General features: G+C 35.3%; 2 protein-coding genes across 2 annotated transcripts; one reads left to right on the top strand and one right to left on the bottom strand.

Moving 5' to 3' along the window:
- Positions 1–2,627: 2,627 nt before the first annotated feature.
- Positions 2,628–5,904, bottom strand: LOC106316252. Its single transcript, XM_013754128.1, has 5 exons — positions 5,334–5,904; positions 4,001–4,153; positions 3,759–3,895; positions 3,441–3,671; positions 2,628–3,335 (listed from the first exon to the last, which is right to left on the bottom strand). The coding sequence occupies exons 1-5, from the start codon at positions 5,749–5,751 to the stop codon at positions 2,841–2,843; spliced, it is 1,434 nt and encodes a 477-aa protein (XP_013609582.1). The 5' UTR covers positions 5,752–5,904; the 3' UTR covers positions 2,628–2,840.
- Positions 5,905–11,592: 5,688 nt separating this feature from the next.
- On the top strand, positions 11,593–13,002 carry LOC106315515 (clp protease-related protein At4g12060, chloroplastic). Its single transcript, XM_013753261.1, has 5 exons — positions 11,593–11,916; positions 12,002–12,040; positions 12,109–12,218; positions 12,293–12,472; positions 12,687–13,002. The coding sequence occupies exons 1-5, from the start codon at positions 11,669–11,671 to the stop codon at positions 12,842–12,844; spliced, it is 735 nt and encodes a 244-aa protein (XP_013608715.1). The 5' UTR covers positions 11,593–11,668; the 3' UTR covers positions 12,845–13,002.
- The last annotated feature ends 5,561 nt before the right edge of the window (positions 13,003–18,563 follow it).

Below are 18,563 nucleotides of genomic sequence, written 5' to 3'. Positions count from 1 at the left end.
AATCATTACAAAGCAATGACCACAATCCATTCTCGTCGTCATCACGTGGCTTTGTAAATATCTGGATTCACCCACGTATCTCTTGTTTCTCAGACCCAAAATTATTCTTTCACATTCAACAATCTGTCAATAGAGCCATTAACACAAACCTCTGTTCGGGAACGCGCTAGGCGCTAGTCGGGCGGTCGGGTTGGGCCTAGCGCCTAAAGAGAAAATCGGGGATTAATCAGAAATTATGCGGGCCGGAATTTTTAGATGGTTACTATGTTATAAAACATGTTAATCTTTAATTGTGTATAACATTAATACATTTTCATGTTTAAAATTGTATAAAACACACAAATAGAATATATAAACTTAATATAGTGTAATTTTCATCAAAATTATGAATATAAATGATATTTATAAAATATTAGATCAAATAAATAAATAAAAATATTATTAAAAAAAAAAATAATAATAATAATAATTAAAAAATAATAAAAAATAGATTAGGCGGCCGCCTAGGTGGCTAGGCTGTCATTTAGGCGGTCTAGGCGGAATAAATCGAATATCCGATTTTTTTAACCGATTTGGCATAAATCGGGGCGGAAAAGCGACGCGTAGTGCCTAGGCGGCTAGACGGCCGATTTTTAGAACAGGGACACAAACATAAATCAACTACAAGGCCAAAAATTTTCTCACAGCTTTAATCCACATGAAATTTACCTGTCATTAGAGGTACTACAAATTGTTGTCTTCATCGGACCTAGAACTCTTCTTTGCTCTGTGTTTTCAGTGGAAGGATGTCTCGTCGATTTGGGAATTTGATGAAGATGATATGTTCTCTAAAGATGGCGTATTATATTTTTATAATGTTATAAATATGTTAATATCGGTAATTTATTATTAAACTGATGCAATATCTTATAATCAACCAGTCACAAATATCCCGCAAACGCAACAATTTTCAAACGTTGTGCCATTCATTTCAAATGCTTAATAACACTTGAAACTGCAACCACCCGCATCCGCAAACTTCCGCACCCGCAACCGCTGCGTTTGAACCAATCGGACCCTAAATTGGCAAATATTTAAAAGATGAGGATTTAAATTGCTCGAATCCAAGTTCAGGTTTTTTTTTGCTTTTTTTTAAGTTGGAATTTATTTTGGTGGCTTTCTCTTACTAAAAGTTGTTTTTGTGAGAGTTTATATGATTTGGAACGCACCATGTTTCTTTTCCTTGAACAGATTTCATTAGAACACAAACAGATTTACACCAATCAGAGATCCACACAAACCCGATCAAACTAAAGCCGGCGGACGACATGAATATCCCCGGAAACTAATCCCACACATAGGAAACAAACTGAAAAACCAGAAACAACAAACAAAAATTATAATTCTAAGATAGATGGTTAAACTTAAAAGATCAAACAGACCATGAACCTAACATAATCACAAAAGACAGATTAATAAAGTTGAAACAGGACTCTCACTTAACCTGCCTCACACCGGCATGTCATTAGCCGTGAGTTCCCTCCGGTACAACAAAATCCGCTAATCAGAGCAGCCGTAGACATCATTAGCTAGGCCAACTACGAAAGGAAGTGGCGATAAGATTCCATCAAGCCAAAGAAAGAGGATCCCGTAGGTTCAATGGATACGAAGTCACAATCAATAATTACAAACTCCAAACCCGGACCGGTTACAGCAGTCATACACAACTGGTTGAGGATCTGCATGAGAGAAGAGCCTTGGATTGAGGTGCAAGACCTCCTAAATGCCACACGATTGACGAATCCATAGATCACTTCCACAGAGGATGATATAAAGTCACAACCCATACCAACCATCATCGAATCAAAATCACCGCTACACATAGACAGGTAAACATCGGAAGGACAAAACTCATCCCAACGAACTGTTGCTTGAACCTCACACGATCCAAGTCAAAAATGGACAAACTGCTTTTACTAGATCAAGGAAAACAAAAGGAAACCCGTTTTCGGTTGGGGAGCCACAGGAACAGTTTGATCACCAAGAAAATCTGAGAAAGTTAAAGAGATGGAAGAGAGAAAATGAAAGTTAAGAGAGAGAAAAGCTGATGATGAGTAGAACCAAGCAGAATGTTTTATTCACTAGAATCTCTGATAAGTTATTTTTAACAATTGCATTTATTTGGTGTTACACAACGCTTAACCGAATGCAATGAGATGAGATTGTGGACATGCGCCCATTATATTAAAAATGTAAAATTTGATTATTATTTTTTACTGTGCATTTGTTAAAGCTTGAGATTGTACTCCCAGTTTTTGGGTTACTTAATTAGCTCACTGAAACAAACTTAACATTAACCATACAAGGATAATAAAATTGATAAAAGTTAGAAAGAAACAAAAGAAAATGGTAATGTCCATGGTTTTAGTGTAAATGAAGATTATATTGACAGAAGAAGATGGTTCAAGTTGCCTGCAGGAGAGAGATTATTGTGAGAGTTTTACGTGGTATTGGTGATGCCGTGATGAGATGATTTATCCTCTGATTTTTGTGAAGATCCATATCCAATATTTCTTCTACGAATTTGGGTAAAAAGAAAAATAAATTGAGATTTTTATTTTGGTCTTAAAAAGTACTCCTATGAGTTTTAGATCAAACTAGTGAACTTCTCTAGTACACCAGCTGAGCTACTGGCTCTATGCTTAATGCCTTGCAGGAAGAACTAAAAAAAATTTCATTACAAAGACAGAAACTAGCATCACCGGAACAAACCCTACTTCCAATTATTTACATGCATGCATGCACGTATAGATACATATCCCCAAAAATATAACACACAAAATGTGAGATCTCATCACAACTCACAAGGACTCGTTAGTAAAAGGGATCTCTTGGAACTTAAACGAAGAATTACCCACATTCTCGCGTTCCAACCTGAACACATCATCCTCGTCATCCGGCAATGGCATCACTTGTCTGTCACCGACCTGTCGTGGTGGCGGAGCCATTCGATGCCACGAAAACTCGCTCGAGTCGAGTGTTTGGTTACTAAACAACATGCTGCTCCTGGGCGGTGAGGAGAAAGTCGCGTTGTCCCAGAGGATAACGTGGAGGATGATGGAAACCTTTGCGTAACGGTGAAGCGACAGTTTCTGGCTGAGCGAAACGGTGTCGTAGCAGCGAATGGCTCCTGTGGATGAAACCATCCACGGCAATACCTTCTGGCTACCGACACGTGAAACCACCAGACGACGCGAGGCTTTGGCTGCATCTCTGTATAATGAGCTCAGGCCCGATCTTGCAGCTGGTGCACTCTCATCTTCGTGGTCCGTTACTGAGGAGACATAAATGAAACCCTGTGGAAGAAATATTCCAATTTAAAGTGTTGTTTTCTTAGCAAAAAAAAGTGTTGTTTGGAAGAGATGCTGATATATTATACATAACTCAATAGATATTTTCACCTCTTCAGTGCGGCTAATGGAGAAACCAAGTTTGGTGTCATCATCTCTGAGTTTGATTTCAAGTGGCAACTCAACACCTAGAGGAGCATACCAAAGCCGAACCGCTCTCACAACACCAATATCAACTCCATGATAATCCTCAAACCCATAGAGACTCACGTTTGCGAGATTCGACAGATCAGAAAGCGAAGTCATCGTATTTACCGTTGCTGAGGCGGTCTCTCCCGATATCTTTACTATGATAAAAAAGATAAACATTTTCATATTCAAACTCTCTATGCACAAATAAAAATATTACACAAACTATCACAATCTGACCTTAGTGAGCAGAGATTCAGTCTGAATATTCATAAAGACGATTGGTACGCCATTAGCTTGTGAACAACTTAGCCAAGCATTTGCACGAGCAAGTGTGTCTTCCAAGTCATTATACCGAGAACCCGCCCTTTCATGAACTATTTTTAAAAGTATATTATACATGGATTAAAATAAAAAGAAACATGGAAAAAGAATTTCATCGAATGAATGTGTGACTGAAAATTTAATTAAATGTTTCTTACCAGAAGCTTTAGGAAGAAAAAGAATGGAGAGAAAGTTGCTGGATCCAGAGATTGGTAAAGCTTCTTGCATCCGCCTTTCCCATGGATATGAAACATAGCCATCTTGAAGCTTAGCTCTCCCCAATGCTTCCACCATTCTTGACCCTCTTGAAGCTGTAAATCATTTTAACAACATTTCTTATTTTGTACTCCCAATAAGCGAGGTTATAGAATTTTTCATTCCAATAAAACTTAAATCTAAAATATTTATCACATTTAAGTAATTATTTGCTAAAGTCATCAATTGAATAATCCAGAATTTTCCAGAATTTTAGCCACTACACCAACCCATCGCTAGTATAATACTCCCTCTGTATCAAAATAAGTGGATTTTAAGGTTTTTGCACACCTATTAAGAAATTACAAACTTTTATTTAATTTTTTTCTTTTGTCTAAAAACAACAATAAATACATATAGTTCAACCAATAGAAAATTATACTGCAGATTACAAACAGTCAAAAACATAAAATTGTATTTACTTTTTAAATGGAAACTTGAAAATATGACTTAAAATGAAACAAAAATTTTCTCTTAAACATCACTTAAAGTGATACGGAGGGAGTATTACCCAGCGTCAAAGTAGCAAATTTTGGTTGAGTGGATGCTTTCTTTAGTTTATTTTATTTTGTAGGACCAAGAAAAATAATCATTCTTAGTGTATAGTTAATGATCAAATAATAACTCTTATAATGTATAAATATTTTTTTCTTAAATGTAAAAATATTTTATGTTTCGTTTTTTTGTTGTTGTTTTAACTCACAAAACTTGAGTATATTTTGGAAGAAAGATCATTACTATAAAATTTAGAATTAAATTCATCTTTTTTGATAAACAACAAATTGGTACACTTTTAATACTCTTTTGTATCATTTTAAGTGTTGTTTAAGAATTTTTATTTTGTTACATAATAAGTGATTTTTTCACTATTTTAGATAAAATTTAATATCATTTGAAATTTATGATCGGTTACAAAATTCTATATTGTTTTTTATTGGTTAAACTAGTTTTATTTAATGTTATTTTTACGAAATCAAAATAAATTACATAAAAATTTATATTTTTAAATCTTCGTGTAAAAACCTGACACAGAAAGAGTAACAGTTAAAAATTAATTGGTACACTTTTAATTAAAAAGAAAAAACTCGTATGAATAATAACTGCATTAATTGAATTTTACCTACTGAGAAGCATGAGCGTGTACGATTACGTACGATACCAAGGTAAAATTCAAAAAGTAAGCCAGAAAAGTCAACACAAGAACCAAAAGATAATTAACCGACCGAGTGAACTCACCTTGTATACCGAGGCAAACAGACTCAGTACGATCCGAGAACCCAACTGTATAATTCGGGTCATCAATGGATCTAAGCATGTACCGTCTCTTACCCGCGGATTCGTTAGGAACAATACAAGCAGAAAGATCAGAGAGATCTTCGGAGCCACGTCTGACTCTGACACCAATCGAAGTTTCTTTGTTCCTGTACGAATTGTGAAGAACCTTCTGGAGCCAAGCTTTACCTCCTTTAAACGGAGCTTTGAAAATAGCCGAACCGGGTCCTGAACCGATCCTGATCTCTTCCACTATGTCTCCGGTTTGAAGCATATCGCCGCTCCATTCCTCGCTTTTTGAGCTTCCTTTGAGACAGTCGATGGAGAGGACGACGGTGTTTTCGGGTCGGGTCGTGGACTCTGATTGGTCGGTGCGATCCATTGGAGATGTAACCGGGTTTTGTCCTTTGGACTCTTTATATTGTTGAAGCTGTATGAAAACTATGCACGAGAGAGAACGAAAGAGAAGGTTTTTTTTTCTTGGAAAGTGATTCAGTATGCGGAATCTTTGAGAGACAATACAAAGTGAATATACAAAGTCGTACTTGGCTTAATAGATTATATTCTTTACTAGATTATTTTTTTTGTAAAAAGATATTCGATTTAAATTGCAGGAGAACTCAAATGTTTTACGGTGTTAAAACACAGTAGGCCAAGTGGCCTTTTTTTTGTCATCCCATGGATTAATATTAACTTCAACAAAATAGTACACAAAGTCAGCAAAGATGTTCAAACCTTTCCGGAGCCATAAGGCAGCATTAGTGGTGATAGGCACCATCCGAAGACAAAGTTTGATACATCCACTAAAACATACACTAGACTAAAGGAAGAAGAGATGTTGATAAGGAGCATAGGGAGATAAGAGAAGAACTTCAAGAAAGGAGAAGCTAAACCGAGCCGGAAGCATATGTGAAAGAGAAAGCGATGCAAGCCTAATTATTTGAGTTGGAAGATGATCTCCTAGAACGTTTTCACCAATGCAACACGTTCAACCACCACACATAAGATTGCTTCCTCTACAAGAAGCCACCGAGAACCAATCTTCAACTCGAGCAGCTAAAGAAGACGACGGTTAGCAATTAACTATTCAAAGACTACACGCAATTGAGTTATAGCTCCACGGTTCCTTACCAAGTAATCCGGAAAACCCGTTGGTTTCAAACCAAGGAACTACATTACTTCTCAGCCCCAAAGCTTCACAAACTGAAGATAACAAAACCAAGACTAGAAGACTAACAGCGAGGCCATACCAAGGATAACCACCATGAAGAGCTAGAAACCTCAAAGGAGACAGAGCAAAACCAACTTCCAAGGCAGAGAAACTCTACCGTAGAAAGCAGAAAATGATAACTCCCAACAGAACCATCAGACCAAACACAATCCACAAGCCCAATAACAACTAAATCTCCTTTCACAAATCTCTCAAAACAACACACCAAACCCCTAAATCTGAATTCGCTACACTCTCTCAAGTTGTCTCCATGAAGAAACCTCAGACTGAAGCTCCGCAAGGACGACCCACAAGCTGCGAACTTGACACAAAACCGAACTTACAGCGAGAGGTTTTGAACTTAGATCTAGGCTAAGACAGAACAAAGCTTAAAACCTATCTGAAACAGAGAGCTTTCAATACACACAGACAGTCAAGAAACCAGGAAAGACACGACAGACCACCATAGAAATACTTGAGCTTTGCGTCACCTGAACCGATGGAAGAAGTACCACCCCACATCAGAACCGGTATAACCTGCACCGCGCACCAAAAAAAGCTTCGGATCTAGTCAAGCAGCATAAGCAATGGACATGAAGAGATCGACATCGAGCTTTGGTAGGCCAAGTGGCCTTATTCTTTACTAGATTATTGGAATGATTAATTCTTAACCACTGTCACTTGTGGTGGAAACTCTTTTGGTTTAGAGTTTAGTTCTATTAATTCTCGTAAAATATATTCATTTCTATATTCCACTTTAGAAAGATACAACTTTTGAAAAAAATTGTTTCAAAAATATATAATTTCTATGCGTTTTATAAGGTGATAATGAATAAGTGTAACTTTCAAAAATTTAATTGTAAATATTAAATTTTTATTAGTTTAAAATTATAATAAATAGATAATCTCATAAAATAATGCACTATAATCAAAATTAAAGATATATTTTTCCGATGTGTAAAATTTTAAATCATACCTTTCCTTTTTAATAGAGTAAGTATAAACTGTTAGTTGTAAAAAACTATTCTTGTATTTTTTTTCTAATTTATAATAAAATAATCATTAAAAATTATAATAAAAAATAATGAAAACAATTGTCAAAGAAATACCTTTTTTTTTTGTGGAAGCCACTTTCATAACTGATCAAGATTTGTCTGTCATTGAATTTGTTTATTGTGATCGTACCAATGTGTCCATTTTAGACAATATATTATTATTTGTAATAAGGTAATACCTAAAGTCAAATGATTAATTGATTACGTAACTATCGAAAACTAAATGAAGTTGTTTTCATGTTGCTCAATTTTGAAAATATCAAAGATTTTAATGTACACATCTAAGATACGACTTTCTTTGTTTTTTTTACTCTACAAGAAAACTGACTTTACAAGGGCCTATTGCTTGTTAATTCGTCGTGATAGGAGTGTTAATACGAATTAACAAGGGAGCGCATTTCATTGTTAAACGATCGTCGTAAGATTCATCATAATCTCTATGTAAAATTTACGAGGAAAGGTATTCATCGTAAAGGCGAAGAAAATTTATTCATCGAAAAACCGAAGAAAACTTATTCATCGTAAAAGTGAAGAAAACTTATTCGTCGTAAACGCGTTGTAAGTGTTAGAGTTAAACTTTGTTGTAATATCGTATTTAAATAGTTGTTAAACTTACGACGAATTTATAAATTTTGGCATGTAATGTTCTTGTAAAATTTATGAGGAAGTTACAAGTATTTCGTTGTAAAGACATTGTAAAACTTACAAAGATTATACAATGAATCCAAGTAAACTCCATGTTAATTTTACGAGGACTATACGATTCATTTCCGTATTATATACATGAAATAATATTGAAATTAAAATTAAAATTTAAAATTCAAAATATTTAAATTATAAAACGAAAATTTGAAATTTGAAATATATATTTTTAAGAGACAAATGTCATAAAATAATATTTAAATTTAGAATTTACAAAACGAAAAAAATATGGATCACACCATCGATGTAGTTGTTGGGCCCGCTCGTTTTCGGAGAGTCTCGATCCCTGGATTCTAGGGAGGCTGTCCCATCCCGAGAGTCTGTCATCTCTGCTCTAACGCTCTATGTAGAAGCGGCTTTTCAATCGCCATAACGTCGAGAAGATCTTCAAGGGAGTCCAAGCGGACCTGTTGGCATCCATCCAAGCACGCATATGAGAAGTCTCATGATCTCGTCTCGAAGCGTAGGACAAAGTCGCCCTTGCGACTTCGTTGACGGAGTCTATGCCTACCGTCCGTCCCTTTTTTCTAGGAGCCACCTAGAAAAATATTTTTTTAAAAAAATTAAATAATTATAAAATAATTATTAAAATATAAACATATTTTAAAAGTTTACATCTTGGAAGATCTTGTCAACCTCCTCTGTTGACAATTGGACGGATAATCGATCGGGAAACTGATGGATTAACTGCATTTCACGCTCTTCAACTCGAGCAGCGACGTCGTTGAATAGCTTCTCCGATGCTGGATCTGCAAAAGTCCCGGCTGGTGTCCCCTAATTACTAACAGAAAATGCATGGAAAGCCACATTGTCTACTAATATCATGCAACCGAGATAAAGAGTAAAGAGACAATGAGAACTTGTCTCATGCTCGATCTCCCTAGACAATGACTTTGTAGTTAACAAATGAAGAGAACTATTCCAAAGGACAAAGGTAAAAAAGCATGAAAAGCATTAGTATTTGAAATGCAGCATTCACGTTCTTCTAATATAACGACTCTAATTATACCCACATTTGAATTTTATTTTGCTACATAATTTTGTTCACGTGTATTGATGCAAGTTGTTGAACTCATTGAAAATGTTGGTTTAAAACAATTAAAACCAGTTCGGTTATGTGTGTTACATAAATGAGGTGTAATTAGAAACATGTTTCATATAGATTTTTGTGGGACAAAACTTATCCTTTAAATTAATGATCTTTTCTTGCCACCAATCAAAATGCCACCTAAATAATTAATAAAAAATATTAAATTTTATTTAAAAAATTTAAAATAGTAAAAAAAGAATGATGCCTAACAAAACTTTAAATCATAAATTCTAAATTGTAAACCCTAAATCTAAATTTAACCCCTAAATACTAAACTCAAACCCTATACCCTAAACCCAAATAGTAAACCCTAAACCCAAACTCTATACTACAAACCCAAATCCTAAACCCTAAACCCAAACTGTAAACCCAAATCCTAGATCCTAAACCAAAACCGTAAACTCTAGATCCAAACTCAAATCGTAGACCCTAAATCAAACTGTAAACCTTAAACCCAAATTCAAACCTTTTGGGTCTAGGGTTTATGGTTTGGATTTAAGGTCTAGGATTCAGGTTTAGGATATAGGGTTTGGGTTTAGAGTTTATGGTTTAGAATTTGAATCTAGAGTTTGGGTTTAGGATTTAGGATCTAGAGTTTGGGTTTAGGATTTAGGATTTTGAATTTGGGTTTCGGATTTAGGGTTTTGAGTTTGGGTTTATGATTTAGAGTTTAGAATTTAAGATTTAGGGTTTTGTTAGTGGTATCATTTTTTTTTCAATTTTTTTAATTTTGTTTTTAAAAAATAATATTTTTATTAATAATGTAGCAGACATTTTGATTGGTTATAAAAAGGGGGAGTGAACGCAAGTTTTGTCCATTTTTGTGTCGCAAGAAAAATCGTCATATCATAGAATTTTTTTATTGTGATCTCATTCTCGTATATGTGTCCATTATAGACAGTATACCATTATTTAAATTAAGGTGAAATGAAAAGTCAGATGAGTAATCGACTATGCAACTGACGACAGCAAAAAATGAAAAAATTCAATGTAATTTACCTTTAATTAGATAGCACTTTTCTTTGTTTTTCTCTCTGTTCTCACTTAACGGATCATGCATGAACACCACTATCTAGTAAAATCATGCGACAGATATAAAGAGGAGATGAACTTCTCTCATGCTTTGTCTCCCTAGACGTTGACTTATTATCAGCTAGTAAATGAAGAGTATAGTATTCTAAAGGACAGAGGGGGAAAACACATGGAAAGCATTAGTATTTGAAATACATGCATTCATTTTCGTCTAAAATAAAGACTTTTATACCCACATGTGAACTTTACTGTTTGCGACAAAATCTTTTCATACACATTGTAGCAAAATTGTTCAAAGAAGGATTGAAATTTTATAAAAAATGTGCCATGCGCCGTCGTCGTATCAAAGGATCATGCTCTACCAAATGGGCCGTTTCAGGGTTTGTTTAAACCTTAATAAGAAACATTATTTATCTTTTTGGGCTTTCAAACGTTTATGAAAATCAAGCTATATAGGGTGGAGGACTGGGAAAAAATCCGGACCTGAACAATCGAACCGAACCCAATCTAAAAGAGTAATATCGACTCTAAACCGAAATAAATTAAATATCCGAATGGATTCAAAATTTCGTATTTAGAGAACTGAAACCTAACCCGACCGAACCGAAATATTTCAGGTACCCAGTTATATCCGAAATATATTAATATAACTATATATATGTATTATTTTTAAATTAATGTATATTAAAAATATTCAAAATATATAAGATATGTTTAAATTGTCCAAAATACTTGAAAATATATACAAATAGTCAAAGTACATATCTAAAATAGCTAAAGTATATTAAAAACAACAAAAAATACTTAAAATATCAATTGATTCTCATCCAAATATTCAAATCAAACCAATTTATATGTTAATTTATGTATTTTGACATATGTTATTCAAAATTATATGATTTCATTTATAGATTTTGAGAAATTTAAAGTATATAATGAATTTTAAAATTTTAAAAACAATTTAAATGGGTTATCCGAACGGCAAAGATCCGAACGAACCCGAACCAAAATGTAGAAATATCTGAATGGAGCTAAAATCTTTGAATCCGAGACTCGAATATACATGAACCGAATCCGAATGGGTACCCGAGAACGCCCACCCTGGAACGTGGTAGTTCGAAACGCCACCCTAGAACGTGGTCTTCTTCATCCCCAGGTATCTTGCGTTATCCAAACGAACACACTTGTCAGTCCTTTCTTCGCGATAGAAATGGCTTCTCAATCTTTTACTTTGGCGAATCTAAGGATCTCCCAAATCGATTCTTTCTACAGTCAGAAACCATCTTCTGGAATACACTTCTTCTCCACAAGAAATCCAGTAAAATCCCTGAACCTGACGAATCCATGGATGGCCGGTGATTCTTCTCTCTCTCTGGATTCTTCCGCCTCCGTCTTGCGAACTAACTCGACAACGCGCAGAAAGATCCGAATCGCCGTCGTTGCCAGCTTACCCACCGCGTAGGTTTCTTCGATTTACGTTGATCAATTTTGAGTTCTCCCTCGTCTAACTTACAAGACTTTGTGTGCTCGATTCTGATTACAGGAATCCAGAATCTGCGGTTTCTGATGCGAAAAAGCCCAAGTAAGTGTTGTTCTTGAAGTTGAATTAGGGTTTCTTTAAGAAAGTTGAGGGTAATGTTCAATGTATAGATGGTCGTGGAGAGGAATCAAATCATTTGCAATGGGAGAGCTCGAAGCTAGGAAGCTCAAGTATCCCAACACTGGTACTGAATCACTTCTCATGGGTATCTTGATTGAAGGTACTTGTTGTTTACTTCTTGATTATCAAAGTGATTGGTATTGGAGTTAATCTAGTGTTCAATCTGATGAGCAGGGACTAGTTTTACTTCCAAATTCTTGAGGGCGCATAAGATAACTCTTTACAAAGTTCGTGAAGAAACTATCAAGTTACTAGGGAAAGCAGATTTGTATTCCTTCAGCCCTGAACATCCTCCTTTAACCCAAGATGCTCAAAGAGCTCTTGACTCAGCTGTCAATCAGAATCTCAAAGCAGGTTTTGTTCTCCCTTCTAACTCAAACTTGGTGAATCTCCTCTTATGCCAGCTGAGTTTTATTAGAGCAACATTACTTGTTTTTATGTGGGTCGAGAGATTGAATGTCTGTTAATCTCTTAGCTTACATGTCTTCATGTCCTTTGCTACTTTAATCTTGCCGCAAGATTTTAAGACAATCTTAAGTAACGTCGTTTCATTGCTCTATTGTTACAGGTGGTATTGGGGAAATAATGCCAGCCCATATATTGCTGGGAGTCTGGTGTGAAGTTGAATCTCCAGGTCACAAGATACTGGCAACTCTTGGTTTCACTGATGAAAAAGCTAAAGAGTTAGAGTCCTTTGCCTCTGAATCTGGATTTCTAGATGAATAGTGTGTTTGTTACATTTATCATCCTCCATTTATGCCATCTTAATTTTCATACTAAAGCCTCCAAATTTATGGTTGCAGTTTGCAATGATGTTCTTATCTGTTCATCCTACTGATTCTTAATTTTCACTTCTTTGCTTTTGCCTAACAGACTTTAAGCTCTTCCACAAAAATTACGATCCTTGAGATTAAGTGTAATCTTCTCGCCTTTGCCATTTCTTTCTGCTGTCTGTTTTTTTTTTTAAGACTAGAAACAGTTACACAATGTAAATGTGACTACTAATCCCACGGTTATGAACCAACCCACTGAACCTGCTGAAAGGAACCCAAATTTTTTAGTTTACGGTTTAGGTTTGGATTATAGGTTGTGAACTGATTAGAAAGTTTATAGAATTAACTCGGTTATTGGTTTGGTTAGTTTTGTATTTTTTTCATTTTATTCTAACCAAATTATACCATTTTCTACCGAATCATTACAAAAATAAAATTAACCGAACAACTGAAATTAAACATGACTACATAAAAAGTGCACGTACATTTTGAGTTTACATTTATAGTCACTTTGCGCTAGAGACATTGTGTGAAAAATCATTAATTTTGTAGTTAGATTTTAACTGAATAATGTAAGCTCAAGGAATAATATTTGATATATCTCAACTATGTAATTTCTTTTTACCTATCACATTTTATCATGTACCAAGACTTAAGGGCAACATTATTGGTGTCCCTAATTTTTAGGTCCTTAGATTAGTTTAATCTTATTTTGATGTTAAGGACAAAAGTTAGGGACAATCCAAAATAATAGGATTATTGGAAGGACTTTTTGGAGAATCTTAGCAAATTAATTATTTATTTTACTTAGTAATGACATATAAAAGATAAATTTAAAATAAAACATATAACATTAAACTTGAAAACATGAGAAAATTACAAAGGTGAAGCATCGTCACAACAAAAAAAAATATCAGTATACTTTTGCGCAAGTATAACAAGCTCCTAATGCATTTCACATGTATATGAACATATTTAGTCAATCAAAACTATGAGAGAATTATGAACAATTAGCATAAACGCATGAACAATTTTGTTTACTCGATCAAAAGAATTCACATATGAGAAATTTAGCATTAAAACCAACTGAGAAAAAAATTACACACCATCACAATTACAAACCATCACAATCAGGAAGCATCGTCACAACAAAAAAAATATCAAACCCAGACGTAGATAGATCAACTCATCAATACTAAGCTCTATATCGCACAAAAAAAAAAATCAAACCAAGACGGAGATAGAAGAAACACAAACCTGGTTTCAATTGGATCGCCGTCGAGAGAGAGATAATAGGGAGACGCCGAGAATGATTTCCACACCGAAACTCGTCTTTCCCCTACAAACACGATACATGCAACGAAATCGTCACAACAGAGAGAAGAGCACATACCTCGTCTATATTCGATTTGGCGGAGAAGTCTTCGATTAAACGACTGATCGGTGTCGTCGCGTCGAAAATCGCCGTCGTCGTGTCGAAATCGCCGTCGAAATAGAGAGAAAGGAGTCGAGACCAAGATTATTCGAAACCGACCTTCGTGTTTCCTCTACCCCTTTCGGGTTTCCAATCAAACCGTGCCACGTGCTCTTTAAGGATGAGGTTTGACACTTCTTAATTAACCCACGTCTCTCTTCTATTCTCTTATTTTTGATTTATTTTTCGGCCCGTTTCGCCTAAGGACGGCCTGCTGGGACGCCGATAATGTTGGCCTAACAATGCCAATGCAGATGCTTTACATAAGGTGTAGCTCTGCTAGAGCTCCATAACTCTGTCTGAGTTTTTTTAATTTAACGAAGGTTTGTTCAAAAAAGGTAATAAATTGTAACAACAAGAGATCTAAACCTTGATTTTAGAATTAGGTAGTAGTATTGTGTGGCTAAGATGTAAAATAGAAATAAAAACAAAATAATTGGTACAAAATAATAATGGAGCTACACTTCATGTTATATCCTTAACTGATATCTACTTTCATATTTTTAAAATATACTCCATATGTTTCTAAAAGATCCATATTCTAATTTTTTCACATATTTTAATAAAACACATTAAATTTACATAAATTTTTGTGTTTATTTTCTTTCCACAATTTTAAACTAATAAAAAATCAATTAGTGCAATTAAGATTTTTGAATTTTGCAATTAGTTAATAAAGCATGCATTGAAAATGTAAAAAAAATGAATCTTTTAGAAACAAAATTTTTCTTTAGAATATGTATTTTTAAGGAACGGAGGGAGTATAAATTAATATTGTAAAAAACTAAAATATGATGAACATCGTATAGTGGACAAAGTGTGAATAATTTACTGGAGATAATATGATGTGTATATGGATGAATTTTGACAAATTAATTGTTGATGGAGAAGTTGTGAACAAATAAAATATGGAAAGTGAAATTATGGACGCTGAATTGTACATAATAGTTGTTGTGGATCTGGGCAGTGATCGGGAGATTTTTGATATGTTTTCTATCAGTCTGATAAAGACAATGGTTGAGACCATCGACCATCCTGGGAAGTGAATTCGTGCTACAATCAAGGGTCCTTCGAGTAAAAACCATCGACCATGTCCAAAAGATTGATCAATCACATATCAAGATCAATTAGATCTAATCAATCATCTTGCATATACTCTCTGCCAGGTCCGAATATTGATGTGCAAGTTCTCCCGCTGCTTCATGATGTCGGTAGAGCCACAGCTTGCCGGCATCGGGCTTCTCCACCTCCGTGTCTTCCTCTCGCAGCTCTTCTCGTTTCAAGCTCACGTTTTCTGTCACCCATTGCTCCGATGGATCCAACTTGGTCGAACGTTTCTACAGCCGTTTTTTTCTTCTCTGGAGGCTCCCGATATGTGAATCTATTTACCTCATTTGCTCACTGTCTCCTCCTTTCTGGTCCGTCCCCACTACGACTAAGATCTGTGTTTCTAAACCTCAGATCTGTAAATCCCAACCTCTCCATTCTGGTGCTTTTCCAGCTTACAGAACCTCCCGTCAACCTCACCGCAAGCTCAACTTCAAACCACAATTTTCGACGTCTCGACCTCCTGTGTTCGAGGGGTTCCACATATAACTCGATTTTCAGATTCAGATTCTTGTTGGTCCATGCATCTGTGCTCTCCGCCGTCTCCACCTACTACACTCTTGGGCTTCAGCCTGCTTTGTTCCTATCCACACCAAGCAGCAGATCGGAGGTCCAATCCGATGTCTCTCCACTCACTGAACCTATCCCAACCGCTTGTCAGTCGCCGCCGCTCTGGCTACACCATTCTTCACTTCCCAACGAGGTCAATCCGTTACTTCTCTTGGGCTGGTGGGCCATCACATAGTTATTATGAGCCTGATAAGCCCAGTGAACTTTATTCTTCGGGTTCTCAGCCCATTAACTTCACAGCACATAATTTTATGGCCACGAGTTACCATCTTGATCACCTCTAGCATCCTTCTCTTTGGAGAAGCAAACCTTTTTCTCTATTCATCTATTGCGTCCTTTTAAGGAGTATTTCCCTTAAATGGAATTGTCTATCCATATCTGTAACCGTTTTGCTATCTTGTGTAGCGGTCCATTCGGGGCCTAAAGTTACAACGGATTTTGTCCTGACAATATTCAGAGGTGCGGATTGAATGCAAATGTCACAATTTAAAGTGACCAAATCTCAAGTTTCCGACGGTGCCGTGAAACTGTTTCAACGCACTCAACTTTTACTTTGAATTCACTGTTTCTCTATCTAAGAGCTCTAGCTATTTTTTATGTTGTAATGTTTTATGTTTGTGGAGTTTTAATCAACTCTCTCTCCTATTATGGTCCGAATGTTTGAGTTTGCTTAATGAAATGAAAGTTGTGCTCTAGAAAAAAAATTAATCATTTTGCATACTAATAAAAATCTCACCTTTCTAAAAAACCAATTAAAATTTTTTTAAAAAAAATCACTAGAGGATGGTTAATAATGTAACATCTTGAAACAACAAAATCTTAAAAAGAATCACCAATCAAAAAATATAAAATTCAAAATCTCTTATTACAAAAATGTGAGATCTTGAAAAGTTGACTTACCGTCTTTTTAAAGGAGGCAACAAAAATAGAAGCAAAGTAGAGGCGGTTGGGTATGAGCTGAGTTTGTGATGTTGAAACTGGGTTTGACTTCATGTTTTGGTTTCTCAAACACTATTAGGAATTGAGTTATTGAAACTGAGAAAAAGATAAGAAAGTTCTGAAAGTGAAAAAGATGATGAGGGAAAATATCGATGTTGAACATGTAAATTAAAAAAAAAAAAAGTTGTGCTCAGGTTAAATAATAGTTAGTAATATATTTAGACTAGACTGAGGGCAATTTAGGTTTATCATATCAAAGTGTGTGAATGTTATAAAGTGACTGATAGTGTAATTGATAACCAGAAATGTGCATCTGAACCTAATTTTCTCAAAAATAGAAGTATGAAATGTAACCACCACTATACAAATTTAGCGGTAAATTTCCAAATTTAGCCATAATTTAATTGAAAAACGGAAAATTTTGGTTCAGTTTAGTAACAAAATTGAAAAACTTAATTGACTGAAACCAAACCCAAGCAAAATAATACCTGAAAAGGGATTCATTAATGTTTGGTTCTCATGTTTAATAAAGATGTTTTATGTGAGGCTCCGCTAGTAATGCATCTCAACTTTGTAGATGATGTTCTCCTATTCTTTGATGGAGAGGAGTCATCACTTAAAGGTTTCTCCAAATCATTGATGATTTTAAGCAAGTTTCTGGTTTGGGTCTAAAATTCTAAATAAGACTAAAATAGTGGTATTCTTTGATGGATGTTAGAGTCATAGGAGCAGGGCAATAACGTTTATCTCTTGGTCTACAACATGGCTCTTTCTCTATTCGTTGTCTCGGTGTACCATTAACTACTCGAAAACTCAGGAAATAGGACAACCAACCCTTGTTAGATAGGCTCAACTCTCAGTTTTCTTCTTGGACTATCAAGCACGTTTCTTTCATAGGGATATTGAACATTTGGAAGTATGTCATATACTCCACGGTTATGTTTTGATGTTCTATTTTCTTGCTACAAAACCAATGTCTTAAGAAAATAGAGCAGATGTGCAGTAGTTTTCTCTAGGAAAGTGCTTCTAACAATGCTCAAAGGGAGGCAAAAATTAGTTCAGAATCAGTTTGTACCTCCAACAAAGTGGAGGACTTGGTTTGAGGAGGCTTGTGGACTGGAACAAATTCCTTGAGCTAAAGCTGATTTGGTTAATTTTTGTGGCCTCGAGTTCTCTTTTGGTCTAGTCGATAAGACTGCATTTGATTGGTGATCAGTATTTTTGGAATGTGGACTCTTCTAGAGCAGGCAGTTGGATTAGGAAGAGGCTTTGCAAGCTCTGTACTCTTGCTTGCCGGTTTTTTATGTACGAAGTTGATCAAGTATCTCGGCAAAGACTTGGCTTGATAATCAGACTCGACATGGTCCACTGTCACAACAAACATGAGATAGAGGCCCAAGTGTTTCCAGTATGCCTCTTATTTTATTGTTGATGAAGATATTCAAAATGGTAGTTGGTTGGTGAGTGAGTCCCAGAATAGGAGCCATGTAATCAATCTTCTCAAGAACCCTCTGTGAGAGGTAATAATAATAATTAAGATTTAAATAGTTTCAAAAAAGAATATTCATATTTAAAATAAAAA

Source organism: Brassica oleracea, chromosome C9, assembly GCF_000695525.1.
Source record: "Brassica oleracea var. oleracea cultivar TO1000 chromosome C9, BOL, whole genome shotgun sequence".
Classification (NCBI taxonomy): domain Eukaryota; kingdom Viridiplantae; phylum Streptophyta; class Magnoliopsida; order Brassicales; family Brassicaceae; genus Brassica; species Brassica oleracea.
Note: the sequence above shows the minus strand (reverse complement) of the source record. Positions and strands in the feature narration are given on the sequence as shown.

What these genes read in the sequence shown, in the direction of transcription:
- LOC106316252 (XM_013754128.1), bottom strand. Translation starts at nt 5,751, where the DNA reads ATGGATCGCACCGACCAATCAGAGTCCACGACCCGACCCGAAAACACC. An exon ending in TTTTCTTCCTAAAGCTTCTG is followed by an intron (nt 3,896 to 4,000) that starts GTAAGAAACATT and finishes TTTTAAAAATAG; the next exon opens with TTCATGAAAGGGCGGGTTCT. An exon ending in CCATTAGCCGCACTGAAGAG is followed by an intron (nt 3,336 to 3,440) that starts GTGAAAATATCT and finishes TTTCTTCCACAG; the next exon opens with GGTTTCATTTATGTCTCCTC.
- LOC106315515 (XM_013753261.1), top strand. Translation starts at nt 11,669, where the DNA reads ATGGCTTCTCAATCTTTTACTTTGGCGAATCTAAGGATCTCCCAAATC. An exon ending in CATGGGTATCTTGATTGAAG is followed by an intron (nt 12,219 to 12,292) that starts GTACTTGTTGTT and finishes TCTGATGAGCAG; the next exon opens with GGACTAGTTTTACTTCCAAA. An exon ending in CAATCAGAATCTCAAAGCAG is followed by an intron (nt 12,473 to 12,686) that starts GTTTTGTTCTCC and finishes CTATTGTTACAG; the next exon opens with GTGGTATTGGGGAAATAATG.